The sequence below is a fragment of the Tuber melanosporum genome (assembly GCF_000151645.1).
Source record: "Tuber melanosporum whole genome shotgun sequence assembly, scaffold_157, strain Mel28".
NCBI lineage: Eukaryota > Fungi > Ascomycota > Pezizomycetes > Pezizales > Tuberaceae > Tuber > Tuber melanosporum.
In genome coordinates, this window is record NW_003298816.1 from 152,644 (window position 1) to 177,813 (window position 25,170).

The 25,170-nt window shown below is 47.5% G+C and overlaps 4 protein-coding genes; all 4 read left to right on the forward strand.

The window, feature by feature from the left end:
• Positions 1-2,337: 2,337 nt before the first annotated feature.
• On the forward strand, positions 2,338-5,384 carry GSTUM_00003099001 (uncharacterized protein; the record flags this gene model as incomplete). XM_002836663.2 has 10 exons in its annotated part: positions 2,338-2,777; positions 2,851-2,979; positions 3,220-3,304; positions 3,361-3,389; positions 3,445-3,547; positions 3,602-3,873; positions 3,931-4,186; positions 4,246-4,647; positions 4,709-4,835; positions 4,889-5,384. The coding sequence occupies 9 exons, from the start codon at positions 2,338-2,340 to the stop codon at positions 4,832-4,834; spliced, it is 1,842 nt and encodes a 613-aa protein (XP_002836709.1). The 3' UTR covers position 4,835; positions 4,889-5,384.
• A 544-nt stretch (positions 5,385-5,928) lies between these two features.
• Positions 5,929-11,195, forward strand: GSTUM_00003100001 (uncharacterized protein). XM_002836664.2 has 7 exons: positions 5,929-6,163; positions 6,318-6,410; positions 6,546-6,598; positions 6,711-8,489; positions 8,546-8,746; positions 8,810-9,538; positions 9,607-11,195. The coding sequence occupies exons 1-7, from the start codon at positions 6,112-6,114 to the stop codon at positions 10,588-10,590; spliced, it is 3,891 nt and encodes a 1,296-aa protein (XP_002836710.1). The 5' UTR covers positions 5,929-6,111; the 3' UTR covers positions 10,591-11,195.
• A 1,259-nt stretch (positions 11,196-12,454) lies between these two features.
• Positions 12,455-14,554, forward strand: GSTUM_00003101001 (uncharacterized protein). XM_002836665.2 has 5 exons: positions 12,455-12,722; positions 12,804-13,386; positions 13,445-13,652; positions 13,720-13,884; positions 13,942-14,554. The coding sequence occupies exons 3-5, from the start codon at positions 13,449-13,451 to the stop codon at positions 14,152-14,154; spliced, it is 582 nt and encodes a 193-aa protein (XP_002836711.1). The 5' UTR covers positions 12,455-12,722; positions 12,804-13,386; positions 13,445-13,448; the 3' UTR covers positions 14,155-14,554.
• Positions 14,555-22,062: 7,508 nt separating this feature from the next.
• Positions 22,063-22,882, forward strand: GSTUM_00003102001 (uncharacterized protein). XM_002836666.2 has 3 exons: positions 22,063-22,547; positions 22,603-22,673; positions 22,730-22,882. Exons 1-3 carry the CDS (start codon positions 22,313-22,315, stop codon positions 22,778-22,780), a joined length of 357 nt encoding a protein of 118 aa, XP_002836712.1. The 5' UTR covers positions 22,063-22,312; the 3' UTR covers positions 22,781-22,882.
• The last annotated feature ends 2,288 nt before the right edge of the window (positions 22,883-25,170 follow it).

Sequence of the window (25,170 nt, forward strand, 5' to 3'; positions counted from 1 at the left end):
GCAATAACCGCCCCATTCCCCCGATTTAGTCCTTAAACATACTGGTCAAAAACCTCCTCCACAGGCCTAGGGGAAAACAAGCCAGCCCAAGTCCCTCTGGTATGGGACCAACCGCACGTCTGCCCCTATGAAAGCTCCTTCTGCACAAAACAAAAAAAGCACAAAACAGGACCAGTAGGAGCCAACAAGAAAACTTATACCGTATTCTCTGGTGAAAGGAAACACAAAAGAAACTCAACAAAAGAAACCACCTTGATAAAACATGTTCCCCATTTTTCAGCTGGTCCAGCCTTGGCGAGCAGCTAGGAATATAGGGGAGAACCATGATCCATTCGTTTCGCATAGTGAAGGCAACCGACCCGGACATGTCGGCCTCCAGAGGAGAGATCGCTTATGGCTTGTCGGACGGGAGCATGACTAGCGGCAGTGCAATACCAACCACGCATTGCGGAGTAACCCAGACATTAGTAAAGCAGCAAACCCAACCAAGTAAAAACCCAAGAAGGGCGGGAAAGTATTCAAAACCTCACACAGCTTAGCCGAGGTGACTACCATGGAGGGAGGAAAAAGGCGGTGAACCACAGTCTGGTGAACAGGAGCAAAGCCCAGTACCAGAGAGGGTGTATTTCGTTGAGCCTCACGATGAGTTTTGAGTGTCCAAGCCTATGAAGCTATCAAGTTCGGTGAGGAAGGGGGATGGTGAGGCATTTCGTGGAGTTTTACCCTGCTCCACCTTCCCAAATAGGAAGGCGAAATTTGGGGTCAGGAAAATAGCGGACGAGAAGCTTAAGGAACCAAATACCATTACACCCGAGTACTTGTACTGATATTTACCTAACTATTTCGTCCAATGCTACCAATTATGATTCCTTATCGCTTATCTTACCTAACGCACAGGTAGATGGTTGCTAGAATCGGTTTTTCAATCTACAGTACGACGTTTTTGTCGTACAACATCACTTTCTGAGTGGCTACATTGTGGGTTGCACATTAACATTTCCCTAACCTGGGAAAATAATTTCCGTATTCTATGCCCTTGTTTCAGCTGGCTACTCGAGTACTGTAACTTTCAGATTCTTGAATCATAGGAGTTTTGGGGGCAATACCATATCACCACAACTCATTCTGGACCGCCAAGGTTCCCGCCGATTGTGGAACATCAGGCAGTTGCAGCACATCTCCAACTTGCCCTCTCAGCTCAACACACCAGCTCAATGCAAGGTTTAGATTTACCTCTCTACGCAAATTTGTATCTCCGGTCACCCATATCAAAAAGCTCCATCTATGTCCAAAAATTATACTTGTAGAGATGTTAAGCCCAGGACCAGAGATTCCCGCGAGAAGTTATTTGAAACCGATAAGCCAAATATTGCAGCTATGGCACAGAAGTTTCGGATATCATAATACTAAAGAACTTGAGAGCAAGGTGGAATGGACAGTCAAGAAGGTGCAACAGGCAAAGCAACTGTTAGAAATATTGGAAAAAGAGGGACTTTGAGACCTATCAGTTGGTTAAGAAGAAAAATACTTGATTTAAACAATTTAAAGAAGGTGTGTGTGGTGGTGTTAACTTACGGTAGTCATTAAAAGTATATAGCCTGAAGTCTTACGTTGGGCTGGCAAGTCGGAGACGTGCCTCAAGATTTGGAACTCCTCGCGCCGTTCCACAATCGACAGGAACCTTGGCACTGTCACCGGTGTTCCACCGATACAAGTACAGTACGAGTACGGTACTCGAGTAATTCCTGATGGGGAAACCTGTTGAAGTATGATATGGTATCATACTGGTAACTTACCATACAGAAGGGAGGGTTAAATTTGACAGTAATCATTTACTGGAAGACTGCAGGTGTCCCTTAGATTAAAAGACTCCGTACTCCCCGCTGCTGCGCGGCATCGATATTCTCAAGTACTGTACAAGACCTCGTCATGACATCTTTACTATGATTTCAGTTACCGTACTATGCTTGTTCGTATTTCCCCTACCGCACCAGAATCTCCCTACCAAAAATAAATAAATCTACCAGTAAGGTACCATACACCACCACCGCCACAGATATTCTTGACCCAGGGGAGGAGCTATCCAATTCTTCTGCCCTTCAGGCCCTGGTTGCTGATCCCCAAGTCCAAGCGCAAATTTTATCAGAGCCCCTTTAATTTAGAGTCTGTACTCATTCTCTGGGTGGACGCTTTTAACGACCTTCATCCCCGTGTTTCAACCCCCCCCCCCAAACTCAGCTTAAGAGAGGAGGCAGGAGCGAAAAGCATCAATCGGTATCCTCTTGTTGATTGAAATTCTTTTCCATCGGTTTTGCTATTTTTGTTTACCTTTCGAGCATGGCGATGATTATACCCCGTTCTTTCCAGCGGACTCGTCGCTCCTCACTTTTCAGCACCAAGAGCCCGCAGCATGGGTTGTTTCTCCCCCCCTGTATCTTGCAACAGAAGCGCTGGAGCACAAATCAACCCAACAGTGTTGGAGGTGGCAACGACTATCAATTTGGTCCCAGCACCGACCTGCAGCCCCAACCGAGCACACAGAAATGGGGATTGATTGAGGATATGGCAGCACTGGGGGGTGACCAGACGGGAGGAACCCGCGGGGGTGGAACGCACCACGGATCGCCCAGGGCCGACGATGGCAATAGAGGGAGCAGTCGAAGAGGAGGGGGGAAACCTCCTGGGGGAGAGGACGATACGAAACACAAATTAAAAGGGACTGCATGGAAAATGTTTGAATCTGCAGCCACAACTGGAGCATCTCTCGCGATATTAGGGTATGGAAACGGTCTCTAATGTCGACTGTTATGGTGATCCCGATAACTAATATTCTGGAAATTTTACCTCTAGATTAGCCGGATACACTTATCACAAGTACTACAAAAGACTCGTCTTACAGAAAATCGATAATGCGTTCAACCAGGGGGATCCGGCATTGAACATGGCTACAGCTTGCTATAGCGATAATGAGGAGCCATGGTACCCCGAACCTCTCGACTCTTTCACAAAACATCCCACTCGCTTTCTTCCGTAACCCAATCCTTTCAAGTGTTTCTGCGATCTGAAGCTTTTTGAAATTTCTTGCATGCTGCCCCCCGATGTCCCGTTTAGGGATATTTACCCCACCAATTCTATTGCTTTGGTCTTCACTTGCCCATTGTTGATACTTAAGGTTCTGAAATCCGTGGCGCCTCCAGGAACTAATATTTGTGCTCCTAGGGTAATGTTAGAGGCACAAGACAAGATCGATAGCATTGTAAGCGGAGAGGAGCAAGGGCACTATTATCTACTTATTGGAGAAAAGGTGATAAATCTCCCTATGAATGTAATTTGTGACGCCCAACGCTGAACTCTTCAAAGGGAACCGGAAAAACATCGATGCTACTTGCGTAAGTACATAATCTTTCATCTAGTCTTGTAGACACCCAGCTAACATCTGCTAAGTGCGATGCACAAAATTAAAGGCGAAGCTTGTTCTATGATGGAGGCCCATGCAGACCCTGAAATCTTCCGAATCCGACTTGGCAAAGCTCTTGATTTTGAATTTGTACCTTCTCCCCACCAATCAACCTCAGCACTTTGATACTGAGATCCATAACAGCATGAAGATTATATCGGCTCCCTGTTTTCTATCCGTGGACCTCGGGATACAACGGCCCTCCTTGACATCGAACGCGCACTGAACAAACTCGAAAAGGTAGCACTAATACGCAGAAAGGCGACCGGTAAACCTCTCATCATGATTGTCAACAGCATGCATTTATTACGCAATGACGATGATGGGAAAGATCTGCTGGAACTACTACAACAGAAAGCAGAATCCTGGGCTGCTAGTGGATTGGTTACTTTGATTTTCAATAGTGATGATTATTGGTGCGTTTCCCCAAATCACTCTGCTTGTTCTGCGGCAGCGCCAATATAATGGGATAGGGTTTACGAGCGTCTAAAGCAATATGGGTCAAGAATGGAGCTCATATCTGTTAAGGATCTCTCCAAGGAAAAGGCTATCACGGCATTGAAAAATTACAGGGCAAAATACAAACATGAAATGGCAAGCATGGACGTTTTAGAACGGGTGTACGAATTGGTGGGCGGAAGACTTGCCTTCTTGAACAAAGTCGCTCGGGAAGAGGATATGATTGCCAAGTGCAAGGAAATCTGCGAAATTGAGAAGACTTGGTTATTGGTTTGGCCGTCGCTTTCCTGCTATCACATTGGCCATTGCTGACCGGATTTATGTATTAGAACAAATGCGGCCTTCTTGGTTCTGAGATGGATGATGACGTCATGGACCAACAGAAGTTTGCATCTTCTGCCATGGTTCTCGTCAAGCACCTAGTAGACATGGAGCAGGCGGATGCTGGTGAATACAACCGTTACAATCCCGAGATTGGCCACGAATTGCCTGAGGTACCTTTATACCGGGCCAGACAGATCATGACCCGGGCAGAATTCATTGAGGAGTTTGACCACATCAACATTTTTACCATTGATTCCAAGGCACGTGTTAGAGCTGATTCTGTGCCCATGCAGAATGCTTTCCGGGAAGTTTGCGGGGAACCTGGCTTTGCTCAGTACTTGGAAGATACTCTTGAGAGAATTAGTGACATTGAGAGCTTGGGCAGAACAAAGGAATTGACCATCAAGGTAAATATTTCGAAGACTCCTCTATAGATTGGTTTGCAGTAAATGCTGATTTAGCGAACAGGATCTTTGGCATGGCGGGAAATACAATATGACAGTTAAAAACTACAGGGGCAATATTGAAAAATCCATACATTTCGATGTTACTTGTGGCGAAAAGGTGAAAGGGGAAGAGGAAGATGATTCTTAAGGTGGGCAATTCCCCCAAACACATGATAAATTCCATACCCACTACTATTCTCAGATTTGACACTTGTTGGATGTCACCACTGCCTGCACGTACACCATCAGTAGCAAGCCTACACCCCATACCTACGGTCATTCTAGATGAGCCCGGGTGCGGACCCACGTCCATCTGCTTTCTTAGTCAGAGAAGCCCGTTTTCTTGTGATATATTTCCTTCTCCCGCCCTCTTGCTCTTTTTCTCCTCTTGCCTTTCCTTTCCTATCAATATATATATATATATATATACCATGCCGTCCTTGTTTTGTAGCACAGACTCGTGACCGGCGTTTTGTTTTCCCTTTAGTTGCCTTGATTCGTTTCGGCATTGCGATAGAGATGGTGGATGTCCTGTTCATATAGAGGTCTGGGAATCGGATGTTGAGGGTTACAGATAAATAGGGTTGACGAAATTCGGCGATAAGTTAATCAATAGTCACGCTTGCTTGCTTGCTTGCTTGCTTGCTTGCTTGCTTGCTTGCTTGCTTGCTTGCTTGCTTGCTTGGCAAGTGGAGAAAGGTGTGCATTCGGGAGAAGCTGAAATTTCCGGCGAATTGAGACTCCCGGACGGGATCAACAGCGGTGAACAGGGTCAATCGAGGGTCAATTATTTTGACAAACAGTAGATGAAATCTACCTTGATAGTCTGTGGTCGTGACCTTTTTTCTGATCACCATGCCAATACTTACATGACTTGCGCTTGAGTACAGTACTCGAGTACCGCTTGTACACAGATAATTGTCACTCGTGATTCATTGAATGTTTTCTCTTCTACACCGTTAACTTATCCCTTTCGTCCCAAAAAGAATTTACCGAAAAACCGCCGGAGAGAAATTTGTGCGGAGGGTTAAAGGTCCCACCGGTCTATTTTCGCCCTGGATTTTTTGTGGGGGCGTGAGGATTCCTGGTAGAAGACAAGGAAGACTAGAAAAGGAAAGTGGTGGCAGCACTAAAGAGCAGTGACATTGGAGTGGGCACAAAAAAAATATTCGAACCCTTTTTTCTCACTTCTTTCCCTCCTTCATTGACCCTTCGAGGAAGAGGATAAAATCTACCCTTCCACTTTCCTTCTCATCCTTTTTTCTTCTTCTCCTTCCTGTGTCCCCCTTTGAATAAGAAAAGAGGAAGGTTCGTATATCCCCGCGACATCTGTGCCGAAAGGATTGCGGAGTCGGACCCGTGATTTTCATTTCAATATTCAACGTTTTTCTTCGTCTCACCCTCTTTTCAACTCACTCAATCATTATGGCAAACATATCTGAGAAAATCCGTACTGGAGATGAGGCTCTCGATGCAAGTGAGTATTCCTCCATTGCGCTATTTCTTTTTACTCAATCGCTCGGTTTCCAATTTTTCGCTTCCGACTCAGTCTACTTGCGGGGGTGAAAAACCTTGAAGTTGTTACTACCCAGAAAACATTTAAACTGACGAAGGAACTCTGTCACCGATAGACACTAGCAAAGTTACTTCTCAACCTACCACTGAAAGAAATGAGAGGGAAGAGATTTTTCAGGATGGGGCTGGTGCTCCCCAGCTTCATGATCGTGAGTTGTCAACCCATATATGAGACACGCGGGGTATATTGCTATGGCGGGGTGGTTTTTTTTCTTCTCTAGTTGAAATAGCGCCGACGCACTCGAGAGAGATAATGGAACGGACTAACTCTATGAATTTAATAGTTTTCCAACTGACCGTTAAACTCCCGCACCACCCAAATAGCATGCAAATAATGGTGCGTCCTACAGCGTAGACAGATTGCAACAAACATTTCTTTCGCTTTTTTTTCCCCCCTCTTCTCATTTCGTTTCCTTCTCTTTAACAAATCTAACAAAGATCTCGTATAGGTATCAACCTCGGAACAAGTACAGGATATCCGTCAGTCAATCATTGAGTTACCAGACACTTTCCAATACACATGCTTTCACCTTGAGCACAACGGTACTCGGATTAGCGACTTTGTTGAGCTATCAGACGTTCCGGGAATCACACCCGACTCTGAACTGATTCTGGTGGAGGACCCATATACAGAGAAGGATGCTAGATTGCATTTATTACGAGTACGGGAGTTGATTGGTGCTGCCGGGCCTCGTATAGATCTTGTCAATGGAATCAGTGCTGGTCTGTGTTTGTTTGACGGAATTGGGGTCGAGAACAGAGATGATTCTAAGAAGCCAATCACAGAGGAACCACAACCTATGGCTGGCTTTGATTTTAACGCACCGGCTTCGCTGGATCAATTCCTTCCAAAATTTCCGGTTCATCCAGCGCCAAAGTGTGTCAAAAGCATCGCCCTATCACCCTGGAACCCCCCACCGCACCACCTCCGTCAGAGAGGACACTTGATTTATATTCAGGTTACTACACTTGAGGGCGAACAATTCCACATCACTTCACATGTATCTGGGTTCTACGTCAACCGGTCTAGCAGTAACAAATTTGACCCTGCGCCTAAACTCGCGCCCAAGGATTTCTCTGCACACTCGCTAATCGCCCTCTTGGGATTAATTTCCCCATCCTTCAATAAGGAATTCCATGCGTTGCAAGAATGGAATGCTAAGAAAGAAGCTTTGGTCACTTTTGCGCCCACAAATGCTATTCCGGCAGCACCCTGGTTGGTTCCAGGGCCAGATACTAAATATTATAATCACCAGTCTGACGTGGCCCGCCCTCAAGAAACCTATTTGATCGCTGGAACAGAGAATGTTGATTCTCTCCGCGATTTCAATGAGGAGTTCCAATCTACCCGGGAACTTCCGAGGGAGACTGTACAGGAGCGTGTGTTCCGCGAGAGACTTCTATCCAAGCTGTTCGCCGATTACACTGACGCTGCCGTTCGTGGGGTTGTTCTGATTGCTAAGGGTGAAGTAGCTCCGCTAAATCCTACTGAAGGAAGAGATGCGCAGATTTATGTCTACAATAACATTTTCTTCTCGTACGGCGCAGATGGTGTCGGAACATTTTCTAGCGAGGGTGGCGACGAGGCTGCTCGAGTGGCTACTGGAAAGGATGTTATGGGTGTCAAGTATGTTAACGGATTGGATATTCCGGGGCTGTCCACACCTGGAACTGTCGTTGTAGATTACCTCGGAAGAAGGTTGGTGGCTCAGAGTATCGTGCCGGGAATATTCAGGCCACGAGAAGAGGGCCAGAGTCAGATTGATTATGGTGGTGTCGAAGGCAAGGACGTTGTTGCTACCACTGAATCGTTTGTTCCGCTCTTTGAGATAATGAGCCGAGCCATGAGGGTTAAGAAGCATAACGTCTGGGACAAGGAGGGAAAGAAGCATGAACTCGTAGCCTCTGTGGAAACTAAGGGTTTGCTTGGAACTGATGGGAGGAAGTACGTTTTGGACCTATACAGAACTACGCCTTTGGATGTGGACTTTTTGGAGAAACATTGGAAGGGGACTGAAGGTGAGGAGTCGGAGAAAGGGTATCCTCATAGGATGGCTGTTCTTAGGCCAGAACTTGTAGAGAGCTTTTGGAAGACCAAGATGCGGGAATATGTTTCTGCTGAAATGGAAAAGCGAAAGGTGGCCAAGGGGGAGGACCAGAAGAAGTCTGATGAGGCGAAGGCCTATGCTGGGGAGGAGGGCGAGGCCAAGGGTGAAGCCACTGAGAAGGTTGTTTCCACAAAAACCACTGAAACAAATTTAATGCTAACACTTTAGAAACGAAGTTCGAGGAAGATGTCCAAGAGAAGAAGCTTGAGGAACCAGTCAACAGTATTGACATTTCTAGCTTTGAATTCTCACTGAATCCTGATGTTCTCTCCGGTCAAAAACCGGAAACAGAGGAGGAAAAGGTGCAAATGGAGAAAGACGAGAAAGATGTCAGAGATGCTTGCAATTTCCTGTTAACAACGGCAATACCAAGATTGGTAAATCTTTTTCGGTCCCCCGAAGAAAAAGAAAACAAAATTACCCAGCTAACGCATTGTCAGATTTCTGATTTAGCCGAAGGCGAGGTCGGATCACCCATGGACGGCCATTCTCTCTCCTGTCTCATGCACAAGCGAGGTGTCAATGTTCGCTATCTTGGAGTGATTGCCTCTTTGGCAGATGAGGAAGGGACCAAATTAGGCTCCATCAAGACCCTTGCAATTCAAGAGATGGTTTCTAGGGCGTGTAAGCATATTTTGAATGCCATGCTCCGTGGTCTCCCCGGCCCGTTGGTCCCTTTTTGTGTTTCGCATTTCCTTAACTGCCTCCTGGGAGCCGAGCACAACCCTAACCCAAAGGTTATCCCTGATGAAGGTCTCTGGAAGCTGTATCATGATGCCGACTTTGGCTTCGAGAAATTAACCATTGAGGGTCTCCGAGCGAGTATTGAAAAGGAGGTCAGCAAGAGGTATCGGTACAGCCTTCAAGAAGATTGGATTAGCGGCATCAAACATCTTCAAATGCTTCGAGAGATTGCTCTCAAGTTTGGTCTCCAAATGAAAATCAAGAATTATGAATTTGGCGCTCCCAAACCCACATCAGTGGCTGCAAAGGTCAATAGTGAGGCATCGCCATCTACTAATGGAAATTCAAAGGGCAGGTCGAGCAGCAAGAAGAAGTCGCCCGTGACATCGATACATGAGGCGCCTATTCCCAAGCGCCCCTCGATAACATTCGATCCCGAGGATATTATGAACGTGGTACCAGTTGTCAAGGATTCATCTTCTAAGGTACTCTAATTTATTGTGGCGGTTTTACATTAATTGACTAGCCACTTACTAATGCGATAATGCTGCAGAGTCTGTTGGCTGAGGAGGCACTCGAGGCTGGCCGGATGTCGCTCATTCAAGATCATAAGGAAATGGGGCAAGAACTCCTTCTCGAATCTCTTTCGCTGCACGAGCAAATCTACGGTGTCTTGCATCCCGAAGTAGCTCGCGTTTACAATACGCTTTCCATGCTGTATTACCAACTAGAGGAGAAGACTGCTGCCGTAGAATTAGCCAGAAAAGCGGTAATTGTATCGGAGAGGACATTGGGAATTGATTCTGCCGAGACGCTACTCAACTACCTCAACTTGGGACTCTTTGAGCACGCGAACGGAAATACCAAGACAGCACTTGCTTACATCAAGCATGCACTCGGTTTCTGGAGGATTATATACGGCCAGGCACACCCAGATTCGGTCACGACAATGAACAACGTTGCCGTAATGCTTCAAGCACTGAAGCATTACACCGACTCCCGGAAGTGGTTTGAGGCATCCTTGGCGGTTTGCGAATCTATTTTCGGGAAGCAATCTCCGCATACGGCCACTCTCTACTTTCAGCTTGCGCAGGCTCTTGCCCTCGACCATGATTCCAAGGGAGCTGTCAATAGGATGCGCGATGCCTACAACGTCTTCCACGCCAAGCTCGGGCCGAACGACCGCAACACTAAAGAAGCCGAGAGCTGGCTCGATCAGCTCACTCAGAACGCCGTGATCCTTGCGAAGCAGGCAAAGGACATCCAGGAGCGTAAGAAACGGGGATTCCCCATGACACCACACGTAACTATGTCAACTCGTCCGCAGCCCCAGGTTGGTCAAGGATCCGTCGCTCCCCACGGAGTAGCTGGATCGGCGACCTCCGCGTCTGGGTTGGGGAGAATGGACCCTCGGAGCATCGACGAGCTCATGAAATTCATCGAAGGCAGCAGCGAACCGGTAGCCCCGAAGAAGAAACCTACAAGAACTAACCCCAAGAGGCGCGGAGGTGCTGCTGGCCCCGGGCCCAAGAAATAGAAGGGCAGGTGGAAAATCGTTGAATGCTGTGTTAGGGGATTACAGTACCGGTAGAGGACGAAAGTTTGTTTTATTAAATGTGGGTTCTGAATTCTTTCCAGTAAAGTTTTTTTTGCGCCTCACTGTGGATCCAATAATTCTTATTTATTACTATCCGCTTGCCTTGTCCATTCCCATCTTGGTTTCGTTCTCGGCGATGTTCCAGCGATCAGCAGCCGGCAACAAAAAAAGCATTTTCTCTCTCTCACTCCTGTTTTTCGTTGTGTGTGGGTGCTGTGTATAGGCTTTTCCTTATTTTATCCTCGGCATGACGGGAAGGTTGGCTAAGACAGACCGGAACATTGTTGGTGAATTGAGTTGGGCCTGATAAAAGAAAAAAGAGGGGAGGGGGGGAAGGTTTACACAAAAGTTCACTCGATTTGGGTCTGTTTGTTTCGTGATATTTGTATTTTTTTCCTCTGGGTTATCATTCTTTCAGTCTTCCTTTGGGCCCTTTCTTTCGGCGGTCTCTCCTCGTAGCGCACTGTAAATATTATCTTCCTTCCTCCTCATTTTTCTTGGACTGTACAGTACTCTAGTGAGCATCATCTCTTCTCCGTCTTTAATCTGGCCAAGTCCTCCCCACAAAACGCAGCCCACGACATCGCGCCGTACCGCATTTCATGCACAAAAATAGGGGCGGTGGCCTCATCTACTCGTACCGGTATGATACGGTAGTGCACCCACTGTACCCGAAGGCTCCACAGTACCGGTATCGCTCGCTCGCCAACTTCGAGCCTCTTCGCAAGGATAAACCACCTTCTACAACATGCTACGCTACAAGTACAAGAGCCCATCATATCAGTCAATCAATCCCTGGAACGCGGGCTCATACCTCGTCCATCCATCCATTATTCATACCCTACAACATCACACCGGTACCGGTACAGTACGAGTATATATACTGCGCACGGCGTCAACATTTTCAAAAGCACTGTACCACACATACCCGTGTTGTCGACAGCATGTTGCCATTGTGATTGTGAAAGAGATTGTTGGTCCCTGTATGAGTGCTGGCATGGGAATAACTGTGAACATTGGAATGTTGTGAATGTCAGCTTGCCATCGATAGCGGGAATTGTAGGAATGGGAAACGGAATGGAGCGTACTGTACTAGTACAATTAGGATGATCGCAGTCAGGGAGGCTGCACTGGGCTAGGAAATTTGCATCATGCTGTATTATAATTATTGATTGACGCTGTCGCTTGGTTGATGGGATGCATTGAGGGTTCACTTCGGTCTCCAATCCGCAAAATAAGGTTTTCGAGTGATACGGCATGGCACGGCATAGCATGGCGCACTGTGTCCTACCCACCACCCACACACTTACTTGAGTGCAAGTAACTTACGGCACTTGTACTCGTACTTGTACAGTACTGTACTCGAGTACGAGTACTTTCAAGTGGTGAAAAAGAGGGCACAAAAAACGGATGGAAAAGAGTGTGCTCGAGTAATAAAAAAGTAAAGGAGGTCTGGTCTTGCCCTTGCGTCGATTGTTGTGGGAGCTTTGTGGATCCTTCTTTTTTTAATATGAGGGGGGGGGACGGGAAGTGCGTGCGTGGGTGCGTTGCGAAATGGACGGGAGGTCCATGCTTTGGTGACCCCTTGGTTGTAAAATTGCACATCATAGCACAAACACGGAAGAGAAATTGTGCGGGAAGTTCCCCTGCTTCTTGCGTTTGTGGGTACAAGTATGTAAATATGTATGTATGTATGTATGGTAGCCAACTGTACTCGTACTGTACTGTACAGTACTGTATCGTACTGAGCATTCGAGTGTGCAATTTGGAGAATTGACCGCTCCCTCCATCCCTTCCTCGCCACCCGTGCTTGTACCAGCAGAGGGCGGAAATTAGGATCGTCCAGAAGGATCCCCCTCAATTCCTCCTTCTCTTTTCCTCTCCTTCCTCCACCCGTCCATGACTTTCCTATCCTGCTGGTTGGTGAAACGAAGCGGACGATTCCGCTCCTTTGCCCTTTTCCTCTCAGCCAGATTGGTGGAGTTAGATTCCTTGGCAGTGTGGGTATTTGCTCTCATTCAGTTGGAATGGGAAGGTCTTGGCGGTAAGGGGAAGGCAATGGGGGAGATCAGGTACCGTCGCCACTGGAATTTGGTTGTTTTTTTTTTGCACTTTTTGCACTTTTTGTCGATTGGTTGTTGACTTGTTTGAAGGGCAGCTTTGGCTGGTTCGGCGGGAGGGAATAGCTAAACGGTTTTCCCGTCACCCTGGAGCGGTGATGAAGGATGATTTGCCACTTTTGGCTTTCTCCTGGTTGGGTTTGGGGGGCACTGGGCTGGATCGGGTGTATGTGTGCTCGTCACTGGGATTTGGTGCAGGGATGGGAAATTGAGGGTGATTGGCTTTGCAGATTGTGGATTGTGGCCCGAGATTGAGAGGAAAAGAGGAGAGGAGAGAAAAGCCCTTTCTCTCTCTGTCTCTTCTAATTTTTACCCTTTTTGCCCTTGTTCACACTCAATCTTCCTCTTCCTTTCTCCTTCTCTTTCCCTCTCCCCTACCGTAGCCTAAGCCAATCTTGGATCCCCTGCCCCCTATCCCAATTCCCCACTCTCAATGCCTATAAGGATGGCCTCGAGTCCCCCCATCTTCAAGCCCTCTTTCTTTCCTTCCTTCCTCACTACTCACAGTCTACCGCGTCCAATCCACTTCACCAGTCGCTCTTTTAGCAACCCCCCCACACTCTTTTAAAAACTCCTTTTCCTCTTAATTCCCACTACCTTCACTGTTATCCTTTAGGTATTTATACAAAGAAGTCTTTATATAAAGGAATAACTATTCACAACAAACAAACAAGCAAAATGCGTTTCTCTACCATTGCCGTTTCCGCCGCTGTCTTCGGTGCCACCGCTATGGCTCTGCCAGGATCTGTTGTCTACCAGACCGAGATGGTTACCATCACCTCTTGCGCGCCTGAGAAGACTGACTGTCCCGCTAAGTCTACTTCCGCCCCGGTTGTCAGCACTCCTCCTGTCGTGACTTCTGTCTGCCCAGGATATCCTAATGTATGCTCATCCCCTCAAGCCTATTGATACGAAACCTGGAGCAATTTGCTAATATGGATTCAATTAGTGCTACCCGCCTCACCCAACTCCCAGCTCTAGTTACAGTCTCCCCGTCCACCCGAACAGCTCGTATGTTCAACCTGTTCCTTCCACCAGTAAGCCTGTCTGCCCAGGTGCACCTCACTGCCCTCCCGTTGCCACCGTCGCTCCGGTCTGTCCAGGAGGCCCTAATGTTAGTTGTCCCGTTGTTAAAGCCTGTCCTGTGGAATGGTTTGCTAATTAAGATTAGTGTCCATCTGTCAGCATGACCTCTAAACCGGTTGCTTCTGTCATCCCTGGAACTGGTCTCCCATACATTCCTTCTGGAACTGGTGTTCCTTACCCTACCAAGAACACATCCGTCCCGGTTCCAACTACTCCACCAACCTACACTGGTTCCGCTTCCATCCAGAGCTTTTCCATCTTGGCTGTTGGTGTTGCTGTCGCTGCTTTCTTCTTGTAAGCACCGAGCGCTCCATCGACCTCTTTGATGATGGATGACTTTTTAATCCCACGCTTTCGCTGGGAAAACATTCAAATGGGATGAAGTGATTTTCAATTCTGTCGGTTTGGTTGACTTGGTGCTGGCAAATGTGATGTTAACCTATTACATAAGGGTTGGTTTGCGTTTTTGTGTAATTTCTAGTTGTGAATTATTTGGGTTCTCCCTCTTTTCCTTTATATTCTTTTCTTATAGATTCTTGGTCTTGAAGGTCGTGAGTTGAGCTGGATCAGTAGTGGATTTTGAAAGTTGGTCAGGGAGCAAAAATAAGCCTTTTTCTGAGGAGCAGAGTCGTTTCTCTTTGTGTTTTACGATACCATAATTAAGCTGTGCTTTTTATATATATATTTTTTCCCTTTTATGTCGGGTCGACTTGTCCTGATACGTTGGCAATCTGGATCGTGATCTGGTCCGTACAAGAATGGTAGGGTGTTTGGCATGTCTTAGTGTGCTCCCCATTTTCTTCGATTGTCTTAGATTTCCGTCATCCTTGCTCGATCGCCGCGATGCACCCCCTCCTCATGTCCGCGCGACGAAGTTTGTGTTACGGGTCGACCTAGAGTATGAGCCGTTTTTTTGCACTTTTTTTTCCTCCGTCGCGTGCTCCTGTATTACCTACCTACCCCTAGCACCCGAGCAGGGTAAGAGTGAGAAGTTGTGATGTGAAGTTCCGAAGAGGGGAAAGGTCGAGTAAGTGGGCTTGCCGGGTTACTGTATTTGTTTTGTCTTGTTTTTCTAGTGTAGGAAGGGTGGGGGGATTGGCTCGAATTACGGCGATGTGTGATTGTTCTGACCTTGCTCGGGGGGGAATCCGTGGAGGGGGGGGTTCTGTTGCCTGTAATATACTATGTGCAGTAAGTACCTCGGGGGCTAGTAGGGGATCCAATTTGGTTTACCTTGTTTCGTGTAGACTGTATACGCGGAAAACTGCTGACTTGTCATTACTTTATGGCACTTTGCGATACTATTTTTTCCGGGTGAGGGGTCCGTAACAGGCAGGCAGGCAAACGGAATTCCAGCTGAACCCTGACTTTTTGAGAGGAGCATACGGTACCCAGGGCGGACGGGGGGAACTCGGGGGAAAGAACGGAGAAATGGTAAGAAGTGATATTATGATGGATTGCTGTAGAGCTCGCGTCATACATTAGGGACGGTCAGCTGTCAGCATGTATCATGTCCCATTCCATAAAAATGGCTTTTTTTTTTGTCAGCGTCAGCAAGGCATTTTCCCAACGTTTGCGTGCATGCGTGATAAAATAAAACATGTCAGCTTTTCACAAAACTACGGGAATCGTGTGGAATAAATTAAATTTTTTTTTCTCCTTATGCTCTCGAGAGGGGTACCGTAATAGTCACTGTGGAGGAAATAAGTCAAAAAAATTTTTTCTTCCGGCTCTGAGTATCATACTCGTTCACCAGTGCTCTTTTACTTCTCGGGATCTGTCAGACCCCTTTGATTACATAATCTTATGAGGCTTGGAATGTTTGTCAGCGAGTTTCAACCTTTCGACCGGGTCGTCACGTGCCTATTAAGATAGGGCGTTCGGACAACCAGTTATGATGCTCGAAGGTCGGATAGGTAATTTCTTCCGCTCAATCACCTTCTCACAGCCACGGATAGCGGAAATATACTGCTAATCCGGGTTCACTCTCACTTCGGGGGGCGAGCTGGGCACGGCGGAGTTCGTGTAGCTCTTGTGTTAGGTTGGTCACTAAGTTATCGACTATCTCGCCCCTCTATCTCGCCCCGTGACTGTACCGTACAACTAGGGAAGCGTAGCGTGGTGGGATATGTGATACCGCGATAGGTGGAAATACTGTGTGAGTGATGATTGAAGGAAAATTTCACGGGGTGGGGAAAGAGATGGGGAGAAATTGACCTAAATTTTTGTCTATCGGGAAGGAGTTTGGTTGATGAGGGGGAGTGGGGTGGTATATTTGCGTGATAGATTCATAGATGCATCACTCGGTGTATCTAGCGCTGAGCCAGCCGACAGCTGGGTATGATATCCTCAATGTTACTCCTTTTCGACAGCTTTCCATCAATGAAATTCGGAAGCGGAATTCATGGCTAGAGTTTGTGAAAGCAGTAATAATGCTCGATATTAATATTAAATTGACACTATTAGGAGCCAATGATCAACCTCCCCCCTCACCCTACATTTACACCCACCATCTCATACCCAATCCCTTCAATACCAATCTCCCTAATAATAATCCTACACAAACACTAAAGAGCTCTTAGTTACCCGTGAAGGCAACACAGTCAATGTTGGAATTGCCGAGACCGTCCTAAAAGCATTGATTAGCCACGATCTACCCCCCCCCCAAAAAAAAAAACATCGGTAAATAACATACCTGCTTGGAAGAGCTAGAACAGCAAGCAGCCTTGGCACTACACTGGCTAAGATTGGAGACCCCATCAACTGTTCTCTTCATTAGCTTTTCCCACACCAACATTTAGAAGAAGCTACTAACCACTCTGGACATTGGAGATCCCACTGTTGCATTTGACCTTAATGTTATCCAACACGGAAGTGTAGGTACCGACTTTCCCGATTTTGTCAGCGTCGTCGCAGCAGTAGAGCTTCTGGTTCTGCCCCGGGCACGTCCTGCTGGAGTCATTGACTTTGACGTTGTGACCGTCATGGTGCTCGTTGCCAGCGAGGGGGGGCAGCGGTAACGGCGGCGGCGAAGAGAACAGCAGGGACTTGATTGAAACCATTTTGATTGATTGGGTAAGGGTTTGTCGAAACTGAAGGTTAAAGAATGGGGAGTAGAGTGGATTGGTAGTGGTGGTAATATGAAGGAGTGAGTTGATGGGGATGGTGGTGATGGAAAGAAGAAACTTGTGGAGGAGGAGAAGGGGGTCTTTATGCATGATTTCCTGACACGGACATCTTCTCTTTTTCACTCAGGAAGCGGGCCACCAGTCCTCGTGCAAACCCTTTACGACTATCACGACCGAATCCAAAGCTCGCCGACTCACCCTCTGCACTCCAGGAGTCACGGTCGATCACTCAGGGACATCAGTAACAACAACGGCGATCACTACTGGATCAGTGGAGCTGACCTCATATAATCTCATCTCGGCTGAACCGCGCACCGTCCAAGAACATAAGGTACTGGTACGGTACCTGAATGGTGTCTTTGCAGTTACTGGCTCGCCCGCCGCGCCGATCCCGTTTAACTACCGTACGGTTGTTCACTATTCCTTACAAATGGTGTTTCGCCAGGGCCGTCCGCCTTCTCGGGGTTGGGCTGAGACACGAAAATTGGGAAAGACTGAACCGGACTGTGTCTCAGTCCTATCGGCGGTCAAATGCAGAGCCGGGTTAGCGTTAGCGCTACGTGTCTGAATAATCCGTTTTTACGTGATGAGATTGCGGTGGGGGTCATTGTGTCTTGCGGTCAATGATGTCCGTGATATTCCGGGGAGGGGCTTTTTTTTTTTTTATTTTTTTAAAAAAAGACTCTTTTTACTGATGGGATTGGATTGGATGTAACTCCCCCTTCCCCTATTCACGGGTTTTAGATCATCTACGCAAGCATCTTTTGAGACTTCCAAATCACACCTTTCTGCCTTGTTCCACTCTTTGCTCCGGCTTCAACCCCGGAAATCGATCCAAAATAGTTTTAGTCGAGTCCCTCGCTATTCTCCTCTTCGCGGCTGCCGTCACTATAATCCCTATACTAGAGTAGCTGGCTACGCACATCGCTATGTAGGCCATTCCGGCAGTATCAAAGGCTCTAGCACGATGTGCGAAAGCCCGGAGCAGACGTTCTTCTAATACAACAATGTTAGAAGATCTCGGGCTATCGGTGCCTCCTCCTCTGAGATGGATGACAGAATCGTCAAATTCTATTCTGGTTGGTGGATTGGATTGGTATGGAGGCTAACTTAATTGATGTTCGCGGGCCGGCCTCTTCAACATTGCTAATAATTTTGTTGCCTTCCCCGGCGCCAACTAACCACGATACGAAATTACGGATGAGTGATGGATGGTGAGTGGGGGTTGGGGGATCTAATAAGTGTCTTGTATATCTTAAACTATCAAATTGACCTCTCTCTCTACACCGTAAAAACCTGGATAATTGGACGTTGTGCTTGTCTTTGGGCTTTCCTCTCTCTCCATATGGTTACAGTGATAAAATTTTCTTTTTTCTGTCTCGGAAGAGGGAAAGGGGCTGTGTTTTTGCTGTGCCTTTAGCCTCCCTTCTAGGGAAGGGAATTTTGGACTACATCGCACACCGTTCCATTATTCAAGTATTCACAGCACTACATCCTATCGGACTTGAGCCTTTGTAAAACAAAATCAGGTCAAATCAAATCAAACCAAATCATCAATTGCGTAAGTTAGGCTCAGGGAGTGTAGAGCTAGGGGTGATTTTGCAGACTAGGAAGGTATCCATCTGGACTTCGTACATTGCAGAGGTTTTCCAGAAACCTGTAGGGAGCTGCTTCACCAGCCGAAATCCGAGATACATTCCCTATATTTGCTGATCCCAAGAGCACATGACCCGGTCCACCGGGAGCCGAAATTTAATTGAAGATTGACCTAGAGGATGATGACCTTAACCTTTGACTTCGAGAATCTCGTGCTGCACAAGGACCATTCGAATTGTGCCTTCTTCTTGACGCCATAGTTATCAGAAGTTTCACCGCAAAGCCCCGTGATACCGGAGCTGAATTGAGGGCGCGCTGGGAAGCAGTTGTGAGGGGTTTGAAGAGAGTTGAGCTGCGCCGGTCTACGAAAATGGCTTCATTTCTTTCCGATTAGGTTCCTCAATGGGGCTGTAAGCTTAACTTATGGGAATACGATCCCATCAACTAGTACCCACTGCTTACCACTCACTGATGGAGCGATCCGCAAGGGGGAAGATAGCGTGTCTGGGGCTGTGCCTCAACGGTTGGGGGATCTAGCGGTCGGGCATGATTTCGGGCTTGATACTAAGAGTTGAGTGTTTTACAAAGTATGATACACGATGGGAGACTAGAGCTCTTGCATACAGGTTGCCACTCGGGAAATCTTTGAGCTAAGGTGGGTAGTGATTTTTTTGGATATTGATAAATGTGATGTATTAGATCAAAAGGAATAGGTAGATATGAGAAAGAAAAGAAACACTACTATTATGAATTACAATATAAGACCTCACCCGACCATCCCATGCTTGGCATTCCTCCTTCACATCCACACGTAAATTGCTCATTCAGATTTCTTCGACTTAGTTGGCAGCGATAGCATAACATCCGGAGTTAAAGTTGAGGTAACCATTCTGTAGAATACCGATTAGCCCACATATCACAAACGGGAGCGGAAAACAAACCTGAGCACCATTGCTGTTGCAGCAAACAGCCTTCTCACTGCACTGGCTCTGTCCGGAAACACCATCGACTACTCAACCGGTTAACTTAGTTGAAAACACGGACATTCGGAAATACTAACTAGAATGGACGCTACTAGTCGCAGAGTTACAGTCGAAGGCAATGCTGTCAAACATAGCAACGTGGGAACCATAACCCTTGGACTTGGTGAATTTGTTGCAGCAGAACACCTCCTGGTCCTGTCCCGTGCAGCTTTTGCTGTTGTCCTCGACATTGTTGCTATGGTCTTCTCCGCCAGCAACGGGGATTGCGGTGACGGCAGCGGCGAAGAGGATGACGGCGAGGGACTTGATAGAGACCATTTTGACTGGTTTGTGGGGGCTTGGATAAAGCGGAAGCTTGGGGAAGAGAGTAAGAGAGTAAGAGAGGGTTGGTATTGGTATTGGAGTAGTGGAGTAGTAGAGCAGTGAAGAGTGGTTGAGTGATTGAATGGGAGAGTGGATGAGTGGGAAGGGAGGGAGGGGGGGTGGTATTTATGCTCAATCCCTCTCGTTAGAGGTCTCCACCACTTCTTCTCTTGATCACAAAGCACTTCGCAGTGGATAAACGTGAAGGTTGTCCAGAGCGTTTCGGTCCCGTTGTTGGTCGGTCTTTGGACAAAACAGGAGTACTCCGGCGCTCTGCTTGTGTTGTCCCTAGTCAGACACCATGCGGGCAACCTAAGCGATTGTTCACTACTCTTTCATTACCGCATCTGGGGGCAGTTCCCGGGGGGATAATTGTATGATGAAGATTATATCAACGTCTTTTCTAACCGCGCTTTGCTACTGTAGCTATCTTGGTAGTTTCCCGCTGGCCAAAGTTACGGAATATCAGGTGGTAGACGGAACTGAATGATTGGGGGTAGGTAGGCACAGGAGGATTTACTCTTTTGTGTATGATAGAGTTCGAATGTGGAGGTATATCCGCATTCTAATTAATTAGTGCGCGCCCTATGTCGGGCACAGGGGTGGAAGACTGTCTGTACCCCGGCTGAAGAGACTTAGTCTGGGCTAACATCAAGAGCAAGACCTTGAGGTGTTTTCACCGATAGTCCGCTTTTGATCACTGACCTCTCCGAGTATCATAGAAGATCTCTACTACGATACGCCCTCTCTATATTCGGCTTGTACAATGACCGTACTTCTTATTACCAGTAGTTCATAAAAAATAGGGAGGAAAAGAGTCTTTTCTCACTTTTTTTTTTTTTTTTACCTTCTACCCATTTGGCCTTTTTTTTCCTATCATACGACCTCTCTGCAGCTACTCTTACCCTGTCGCCTGTCCTCATTACCCACCCCACGCGTATTGCGGAACTCACTCGTCATTGAGGTTAAATATTAGCCCTAGTATCTTAGGTATTCCAGGTCTCTAAATTTGCAAGGTATAGATCCTGCATGGGTACCCCGTGGGGGATTGGGACCCGGACTGTGAAAGGGTTTTTATTTCTACTCTATCATATTGTAGTCTTTCCGACTGCCGGGGTAACCGTGTTGAGGTTAGATCCAAATCATGAGACATCACTTGTCTGCTGTGCCGTTCCCTCAGCCCGTGCCCGTCGCGGAAGCACTCAATCGTCTCGCCGCATTGGGCCCACTGTCCTCCTCGAGGATGGCCGCTCCGACACAGTGCTGATCCGAATGGGTCGGGATGCTTGGGCTAAACACTAATAAGTTCTCCAAGACACCAAAGCATCCGCCTTTGCCTTACCACCCCCCTTTACCTCAGATCATCAGATCAGATCAAATGCACAACAATCGCGAGCGTTTCGCGGATATCTGGAACCTTGGTTCCGAGAATGTTGATCGGCGATCACTTAACTTAAAGCTGTTCTCCTCCGAATACGGTACGATACTGGGTTGGGCTGTTGGCCCTTCCGTATGATGCTCAGTTTACACTACTGGTAGTTGTGCACGAAAGCAGCAGACCTCAATACTCATAGCTAATAGGGTAGAGCTGGCCCAAGATAGTTCCTTTTACGTTTGTGCTTGTGTATTTTATGATACTACCCGTGGTGTATAGCAAGTGCCAGCTAGTCGTCAGATTCAGCGTAAATTAAGACCAACGCTTCAGCCCTAAATTCTCGAGATAGTGTCGGCACTTACGTTCTTGGTGGGTCTCTAGCATCAAATCTTTGTATGTAGCATTCGACTGAATTATATCCCGTTCCATCTGTTACCGTAAACCCTTCCGTGCCACCGCAGCTCTACAGGGAAAGTTCAAGTATCATGAGGAAAAGATTCAATTGGGGCTTGAGTGAGCCGCTGTGCTATCCGGATCATCCGACTCTTTCCCCTGAAGCTCATAACCAGATACGGCAGTCAAGGGAACCCTCCGCGCGAAGCGGTTAGAGCAGCGAGCTATGCGGTAGCTGGGTATTCCGTTGTTGCTGTGGGTGGGTTGCCATGGGGGTCGGGGCTCACTCGGCGGTAATGCCAATATCAGGTTAACCTAGCTTTGATCCGTTCGACGACCGATTAGACAACCGCCACAACCACGGGAATGCACTGAGCTGAATCGTCTCTCTGCTCACCAAAGTGATTTGCAGTGAAGAGGAAGAAGAAGAAGAAAGGCCAAGGGGGAATAACAATTCGGCTGATGATATCGTGTATAAATACTAGTCTCCCCCCTCCGTAATTTTCTATCCTCATCCACTTAGGCATCCTTCACTTCTCTACTATCATTACCATCCAACTCCCAAAACACTCTTTACTTTTAAGCATTTGCCCCCTAAATATCCGAAAATCAATCAAAATGGTTGCCATCAAGTCCCTCGCTGTCCTCCTCTTCACCGCTGCCGTCACCGCAATTCCCCTTGCCGGTGGGAACGACAATGCCGGAGACCACAGTGTGCAGTGTGGAGACCAGGGGCAGACCCTCTACTGCTGCAACGATATCTCCGACTCCGAGACCAAAGGTGAATATTATGTTGGTCTCTTGGATAATGTCACTGTCAAGTGCAACGATGTTACTAGCAATGTTCAGTCTGGTGGGTTTTTACCTCCGAGAATCAAATACCTGATCAAAGCTAATTTTTTCGGTAGTCGATGGCGTCTCCCGTCAGAGCCAATGTGATGCTAAGGCTGCCTGTTGCAGCAGCAGCAACATTGAGCAGGTTTGTTTCCAGAAACCGATGTCAATTTCATACTGCAGCTAATTGATATTCTACAGAATGGTTTTATCAACATTGTCTTTGGCTGCCAGGCTATTGCTGCCAACTAAGCCGGATAAGGGATCGAGAACGGGGGACTATGTGTGTTTTGGGATACTGGATAGTTGGATTTGGTCTTGTATACGTTAATTTATAATATTGCGCCTTTTTTTCTTCTCAAATCTCATTCTTGTGCGACTTAGTGATCTTGTGAACCAAGCCGGGTGACCTGCAGCAGAAAACCTAGAGCCAATGCTTGAGTATATTCGAGTTCTTAATTCTCTGCGGGAAAGACCCTCAATATTTGCGAACTTCTCAGGCATCTGGACACCCTCGGTGCGGAAGCCTGCCAAAGCGCCGAATCTTGGCGCCGAGTAGTCTGAATCTCTTTGAAATTCTCGAGCACCAGTTAATCCCCTTGAACTTCCGGTAGGGTCCCAACATGTGGAGTTTTTTTTGCCCCTGATTTGCTCTGATCTTGGTCCGGGAGAAACATCGGGATGAGATCTGGGATCATCATGCATCACTTGTGACGTTCCCTCACTCGTTGAGTTCTTTCACGCCCATTGTCTTACCCGGCCCGGCAACTTGATCCTACTGTGGCGACTCCCCCGAAACAATAAATCCACCGGGCAGTACACACAGACACGTTCAGGGACGGCAAAATCTTGGAACGATCTGCTCTGCTTCATCATCTGCCGGCGCACGCGCTGCTGGCATAACATTATATCGACCGACGGACCAGGAACCCTTAACACGTATGATCACTTGATTCAGCCCTAAATGTTTGAAAACGCCGCGCACCGTACTGGCATTGCGCCTTCAACGTTCTACTCCGAACGAACCCTCGGCAGCCACCCAATTTGCATCCCATAACTCTGTTTTTTCACCCGCTCTGAGCATCAACTCAAGCTGAGCGGGTTAGCATCGAAAACTAAGGTACCACACGCGACAGCAATATTTGGAAATTTCCAAGATCCCAGATCCTAGTTAGGGCCAGTAAGGCTTGTCTTTTCAACCAATACCCACCCCCTGAGCAAATTTACATTACTCGAACATTGCGAACCCGTAAACCATCAATAGGTCTCGCCGTCTATCCGGGGCATAAATTGCTAAGAGAGGGAAGATTGCTGTGTTCGGCCATAGAACGATGAAAATTTCGCATCCCGTCCGCTCTGCGGTAAACAAGCATCGTATCGACCGGTTAGTACTACAGTGGGTGACCATGTGGGAATCCCGGTTGCTGAACTCTTTTTTCTTTTCTTTTCTTTTTTCTTTATGAATCCTTTGCGTTTTTGGTCCGCAGTGTTTATGGATGGAGATGGCGGAAATTAAGGCGCTTGCGGGGAGGCGGAATGGACGAGTCCGATCATGGATTATCACTCAATTCCTTCTACTAATGGTACCCAGTTATTCTCGCCCTGCTCTTAATGGGGAATCGATTGGAAATTTGAATACTATATGATGGAGAAAGCGACTTGGAACTGGCCCTCAATGATGCGAAGCAGGAGAAACAATAGTCATCATAATAATATGGTCTATACCAACGGCAGAGCTAGCTAGGTTAACCCATCGCATCCATGCGGTAATGCATCACCTCCTACTCCCCCGACTCTGCGGACAGCATCACTCGGAGCACTCTTTCAAACAATTAACTGCCAGATCCACCACTGCTTTTTCACTTCACCTCGACCTCCCGATCCCGAACACCCAGAGCGTGCCCGGAGCTGGGTGGTGAGGTGGTGGTGGTAGGGGAGCAGCCCACCACGATAGGGGAGGAATTGATCCGCTCTGATTTTCCCCCCTTTTCTTTTTCCCCTCAATCTTGATTGAGGGGTGTGTGCTCGAGTATTGGGTCGCACTCTACTGCGTTGGCTTTTGTTGGCTTTTGCAGCGCGACGGGTGATGATGGGATGGATGGTGGGTGTGGGAGGGAAGGATCGGGATTGAATCAACTTTGTGCGATACGATACATCATACCGGTATGATGCCCCCAGGGATCTGTAAACGATGAGCTCCACAACTCGTATCGATTCCCCCCTACACGTTGGTGTAATACCCCAGTCCAACGGGTCTCGACCACTCTGACGACGAAATATTCCAGCGCCGTGGGTTAAAAAAACAGAAATCCGCAACCACAACCTACCGCTCCAGTTTACCCCAGGTGTGATATACGACACATCCAACGATATCCACAGCTCCCCCCAAAATCTCATCACCGGTGGCCACCCGGTCATCTAGAAGAATTGCTCTCACCCAAAAACCAAAAGTGCGATATGTGACACCCATGATACCCACCCGGACCTGAACCACGATCGATCGGGCCCCCACCACTCGCTCCCGGGACGGCCCGTGCTATGGAGCCCAACCGGACATCGATAGGTCATGCCCTGTATTATATATACCAAGGCTGCAGGATGCACCCGCAAACACACACACACACACACACACACACACACAG